This window comes from Squalius cephalus, assembly GCF_949319135.1.
Source record: "Squalius cephalus genome assembly, chromosome: 17".
NCBI classification, from domain to species: Eukaryota; Metazoa; Chordata; class Actinopteri; order Cypriniformes; family Leuciscidae; genus Squalius; species Squalius cephalus.
The window spans coordinates 14,831,131-14,837,347 of record NC_137138.1 but is presented as its reverse complement, the minus strand read 5'-3'; the positions used below and the strand labels follow the sequence as shown (position 1 = coordinate 14,837,347).

Sequence of the window (6,217 nt, the reverse complement as noted above, 5' to 3'; positions counted from 1 at the left end):
GTACAAAGAACTTGGATTTTTAAGTCATTTTCAACTTAAATTACATTAAACTGACATTAAAAAAAAATGTGTTGAGTCTTGTATAAATTAAAAAAGATAGTTGATGTGATGAGCTAAACCAATGTAAAAACATGTTGTCATAACTTACAGTATCATATAATTTTTTACAGTGAAGAAACAGTTGAGCAAAGCAAAGTATAGGCCTAGGCCTGTATGAATTAAGTATATTTTAAGAATGTTTGGTAAAAGCTTTAAGTGGATGAGATCCAAATTAAAGAGCTAAATACTGATCATTGCTAATATTTCACCCCTAGAAAAACGTTTTTGTGAATTTGTGAGATGCAAGCAACATTCATAATTATTTATCCTAATCCATGCAGAGATTCGTATGAAGATTGTAATAACAAAAATGGAAGCAAAATGTATGAAATAAATAAATACAACTTAATACATTTACTAATTTAATAATTCTTTGTGTAAATCTTGCAAGTTACATGAACATGGTGGTGCCCCAGGACCAGATTAGTTTTTAGTTTATTGGATGTACACTTAATAATCTTTTTGACAAAATCATCTCTTAGCAATATAACAAAAACAAATATATTACTGAATTGAAGTGTTCCAGTAAATCTTAATGCAACGAACAAAATGTTAATACACTTCTACAAAATGTATAGCATCAATAAAGATCTTTTACAGCTTAAGTTCGAGCTTTATATGGGTGTCCCATAGAGTCATTAGTGGGGTTGTGGAGGCTGAGCTCAGTTCTCTGTTGACTCTGCCTCAACTGCTGGGTTCTCAGGCTGAGGGCTCTGAGGAGCAGGACTCTTCACAGCAGGAGTGTACGTAATGGGAATCACTCTCTCGTTGCTCACAGCATTAGGCTCTTTGGGTGCTTGTATCTGCAGCTGGCCATTATTTAAAGAACAGGTCACCATTTCAGGACTCACACCTTCAGGAAGGTCAAACTCCTGCCTAAATTCTTGGCTTCTGTACGAGTACGATCCTTTCCCGTCATCTTGCTTCTTCTCCGTCTTTCCGCTCACCCGCAACTTCCTGCCCACTTGTTTGACGGACAGCTCCTCCGGAGAGAAATCCTTCGTATCTAGTGTCAGTGCATAGTGGCTTCCTTCCTTTCCGATCTGGAATGAGATGGGTCTGAAAGTGGTCATGGGTGGGACATGGTCAATCTCGTCAAAAATCCTTTGGTGCAGGCGTTCCATGAACTCCAGGTTGTGCCTCATCTCCTGCATGTGTCTCATCATTTCTTTCTCGATCTGAAAGAACAGAGGTCTCGTCTCCGGCCACAGGCTGCGCACTGGCCAGTGGAAGTCCATGAATGGGCTGAGATGAGGCTGAAATGTGCTTGGGCAAAGCATCTTTGGTGGATTTTCGGTGCTGTGTTGAGCTGGTCGACTTCGCCTGTGCTTCTGTCCCAATGAACAAGACTCGATGCTTTTATATGCTGCCTCAGAACATTCCAGTAACGCTCTGATATTAGCACTGCAATGTGTCAGCCTGTCGAAGAGCTGCTATGACTGAGCACTTGCAGTCATGTTCCAAAACAAGTCGGCTGTATTTTTGTGATCCATCTGTTAAATACCAGAGAAGTGCATCGTTGTTCTATTTACAGTGACTACTCATGGCACTCCAATGGGTCTGCATAACTTTCTATTAAGGGAAGAGGTTAATGCAAGAGGATGATATAAGGTTTTCCTTTTATATTATATTAATGATCCTGGCTAATCAGGGTTACTCTAATAAATAGTTCAATGTTTTCTGTTTGAGTCATTCATAATATGTCAGTAGTGTTTAAATTGAACTTACGAGGATTCTAACAAGCTTTCTAATCCTGCCGGATTCTGAAACTGACACCATGCGTTGGCAGCGCCCCGGACGACGTCACCGCCTGAAATAGTTTCAAAAGGAAGGAACAAGTTGAATCTAAACAAACAAACGTATCGTCACTTGGAGACGGACAGCCTTAGGAAGGAATTCATCTTTATAGAATAACCATGATGACCTGTCTTGTCAAGGTTGATTTTTTTTTACTTACAGGATTTATACAGATTGTACAATTTGTATTTGAATGACAATGGGCAGTTGACATAAAACTTTCTAAATATTATACTACTACTGCTACTACTAATACTAAATAAATAAATGCCCCATATTAATTGAGAGATGTATGGAATATTTATAGCCTATACTTAAAAAATAAAGTAAGTCCTATTTATCTCATTTAACTTGCTAAAAAGGATGTTAAAATGGTGAATAATAATAATAATACACAATAGCCTACTAAACAAATTATAAAAGGAATAAAAATAAATAAATAAATAAATACCCAATGAGAGACTATACATCAAAAAACGTATTCGAAACAATGTAGTGCCATTTAAGTGAACTGCTAAAATCGTTATCAAATATATTGAATAATAAAAATAATAATTAATTAATAATAATTATTCATAAATAAATAAATGCCCTATATTAATTGAGAGCATGTATGATACAATATTTATAAACTCAATTGTCATACTTACTACATGAATATTTAAGTGAACTGCTAAAAAGGTTATTCAAATTTTGGAGGAAAGAAAAGTCACAAAAGTTAATGGACATGTGTACAGTGTAGCCTACTGACAGTAGGGAGAATCATAAATCATCCAGAGCAGAGCCGAGCACACACAGTGACACACACTGCCACTGACTTCCTCTCCTGCGGCTGAAGAGACCCATTCAAACATGGTTCCTCCCGTACAGGTCTCCCCGCTTATCAAGGTACAGGTTCTATTCAGACTATAACCCTCAAACCCTCCTTTATATTCATTAACATGTTTCATTCTTATTCGTTTTTATTTATTTATCAGCGACCTTCATTCATCAGCGAATTAGCTTGCTATTTGTTAGCTTAGCATAAAATGTATCGGTCAAACCCATAGCAACTGTAGCCGGTGAATGAGCTAATCGTGTTAGCCTAGCTGCCTATCCTCAGCACTGCAAGGTCAGGCATGTTAACTTAAGTTGAAGATTACCACGACGTTGCAAATACCGGCGAATGAACTTGTCAAATGTTTAAATAGAATGAATAATGGGAATTGAAAGTTGTACATGCCCCTGTGGTGAGGTGAATTTACAAAAATATAAACATCCATCCCCTGTAGTCACTGATGAAGTTAGTCATAATGCATACTTCTTATATAAAAACAGTATTTTATATTTGAAAACATTTTGTTTAAAATAGTTGACTATATTATAGCATGTCACACCAGAGGACATTGCTGAATGTTTTTGTACCCATAAATAGACTGTGGTTTGAATGCATTAAAACTGTATTTCCTCATACTGTATGTACAAATTTCATAGTATTCAGAAAAGAATAGATTTATAAAATATCACAGTGGCCTTTAAAGTCCTTGGCAAGCTTACCAGTAAACAAACCAGCAGTCTTCTTTCTGATTTCAGACAGCAAGATGGTCAGCCTTGCTAATTGGATTACTTTATGGGAAGCAGAGATATGGTAAGTTTTTATATATGGTATGTGCCGATGTACTGGACGATATATCATTATAATGAAAATGCACGATATTGTAATCTTGGGCACTTCAAAATACCATGAATAATTTCTTATTACTAATTGTTTCGATTGTTTGAGTGCATTTTAAGAATACTTTTCCATCAACCGGTAAAAATGTATAGATATTGAAAATGATTAAATTTTTTATTATTTTTCAATAACACTTTACAATAAGATTCTTTAAGTGTTTGAATTTTTTATTGAAATATAAATCTGCAAATAAAAAAATATAAAAAAGGTTCTATTAGTTAACATTAGTTGATTCATTAGTTAACTTGAACTAACAATGAACAATACTTCTAAAGCATTTATTAATCTTAGTTAATGTTAATTTAAACATTTACTAAAATATTATTATTAAAATCAAAGTCGTATCTGTTGATATTATTTATTAACAGATAAATAATATGGAATTGAGCTAAAACGAACTAACGGTGAACAATTGTATTTTTATTAACTAACACTAACAAAGAATAATAACTACTGTAACAAATGTAGCTATTGCTCATGGTTAGATAATGTTAGGTAATGCATTAACGTAATGAGACCTTGTTGTAAAGTGTTACCTATTGTTCTTTATAGTTCTTTTGCACTTTAATCTGTTTTAAACATTTGTTTACTTTATACATTTTTTGGTATTGTTTTTTGCTTTGTATTTAAATATTCAGAGTTGTTTTCTTCCTCATTAAGTAGTTTTTCTATGGTGTTTTTCAATCAATCTGCTCACTAGATTACCTGAAGCCCATTGCTGCTGAAGAAAGAAGGATTGAGGAGGAAGAGAAGAAACTCAGGGAAGATCGAGAGCGCATTTACAAACAGCTTTCTGAAGGTCTGTAACCAGCTATAAATAGTTGTGTGTGTATATCTATCTATCTATCTATCTCTCTATCTCTCTCTCTCTCTCTCTCTATATATATATATATAAAAAAAATATTACATGAATTATTCTACAATATAACAAGAATAAAATATGACAAAATATATGTAATAATAGTAATTTTTGGGGTCGTATTTGAACCCTGCCCCGTCTGTTCATTTCGGACCTTGGTGTTTTAATGTGGACATTTTACATTAATCAAACCCATGTAGAGGGATGATACAGTATGTTGAAATGGTGTTTGATGAAAAAAACTGTTCCCTTTTTTTATTTTGCAATACATTAACAGCATCTCATGATGCAGCACATCATTTGATATTTAACTTTGGGACCGAAGGTTGCTTTAGATTCTTTACCAAACTATTCAATGAAACAAATGCAAAGAAATGTTATTCATGGAAAAGAATTTCAGGGGATGGATTTCAACTTGGTTGATGATTTAGAGAAAGTTCAATCAAAGTTCTGTGTATGTGTGTGTGGCATAACTTAATGACATGTTTAGTAGTAATACAGGGTGTTAACTTGTGTTAACTTATTTCTGTCTTGTTTCCCAGTCTTCTTTATAATTTAACTAAGTGAAGTGAGTTTATGTTTAAAACAAGAACACATATCCGTCAATGAGCTTTGAAAACTTCCCTTTGAATGAAGTAGATTTTTCTGATCATTTTGATCAGAAAACAAGACTTCATACTCTGTCATTTTGTATCTCCAGTAAATGTATCTTGATTTAATAATCATTAGACAATTGCACTGGAAAAGAAGATACAGTAAAAGTTATGTCCATATTTTAGTGGTTGTGAGCAAAGGTATTCAAGCTACTTTTTTTTTTTTTTTTTTATCTGTCTGATGTTTAATTTTCAAAATCTGAAATGTTGCTCATTGTATTTCTCACTAGACATTTACTGACGTATTGTATTTAATTCAACTTAAATTTTCTTTAAGTTGGTCTTAAAAAGGTCTTGGAAAACGTCTTAAATTTACCTTCATAAAACCGGCAGAAATCCTAAATTCTCTCTTTTTTTTTTATTTCTACAGCAAACTCTGACACCATTCTGAAGTAAGTCTCCGTGACGTATCCATTCCAGCACCAAATGAGATGAATCACAATGAACCTAATTCTATTTTTCAATAAAGACAGAAGTTAAAATGTTTTTGTAGTTCCTTTTTTCCATCATAGGGATTTCTGCATACTAATTCAGCTAGAATATATTTTCATATGTTTATATTTGGATGCACTATGTGCATCTACCAAAACAAGATCATCCTCTGAGAATATGTTGTAGACTGTTTTGTCTTTTCTGCATTGCCGTAGTGACATTTATAGAGGGAGGACATTTGTATAAGGCGACCATGGTTTAGCATAAATCCCAGGATTTAGGTCAAGCCAATATAGTACAAGTGCTGATTTTGCACAAATGCTTCACAGCTACTTAGCTGCAGTGCTACACTTCATTAAACTATTCAAATAAGCAAGATATATATTTGTTTAGATGTCTCAAAACTCTGTTTACTCTGTTTGTGTTTATCTGAAACCCAGAAATGCTATGAGTTTAAAGGCCTGTTCACACCAAGAAAGATTAACTATAACAATCACTATATTAGCATCCACACCAGCGGACGTTAACGTTCTGTGTAATATAAGTGCACACTGAGTTTTGTTGTCTGCCACTTTAAATCTAATTGGCTGTCAATGTTTTTATCATTCATCAGCTGGAAAAAATCGCTCTGTAGGTGATTTCAATCAAATCGTTCCTCAGTGC

At 33.9% G+C, this 6,217-nt stretch overlaps 2 protein-coding genes across 4 annotated transcripts; one reads left to right on the top strand and one right to left on the bottom strand.

The window, feature by feature from the left end:
- Positions 1-448: 448 nt before the first annotated feature.
- hspb9l (heat shock protein, alpha-crystallin-related, b9-like) lies at positions 449-3,486 on the bottom strand. Of its 3 annotated transcripts, none has more exons than XM_079848064.1 (3): positions 3,433-3,486; positions 1,828-1,909; positions 449-1,592 (listed from the first exon to the last, which is right to left on the bottom strand). In XM_079848064.1, the coding sequence occupies exon 3, from the start codon at positions 1,377-1,379 to the stop codon at positions 762-764; it is 618 nt and encodes a 205-aa protein (XP_079704190.1). In that variant the 5' UTR covers positions 1,380-1,592; positions 1,828-1,909; positions 3,433-3,486; the 3' UTR covers positions 449-761. The 3 variants fall into 3 exon arrangements, with proteins under 3 accessions (XP_079704190.1, XP_079704189.1, XP_079704188.1); XM_079848063.1 differs by having other exon boundaries at positions 449-1,671; positions 3,433-3,473; XM_079848062.1 differs by lacking the exons at positions 1,828-1,909; positions 3,433-3,486 and having other exon boundaries at positions 449-1,771.
- On the top strand, positions 2,656-5,608 carry atp5mea (ATP synthase membrane subunit ea). Its single transcript, XM_079848066.1, has 4 exons — positions 2,656-2,784; positions 3,469-3,523; positions 4,311-4,409; positions 5,493-5,608. The coding sequence occupies exons 1-4, from the start codon at positions 2,749-2,751 to the stop codon at positions 5,516-5,518; spliced, it is 216 nt and encodes a 71-aa protein (XP_079704192.1). The 5' UTR covers positions 2,656-2,748; the 3' UTR covers positions 5,519-5,608.
- The last annotated feature ends 609 nt before the right edge of the window (positions 5,609-6,217 follow it).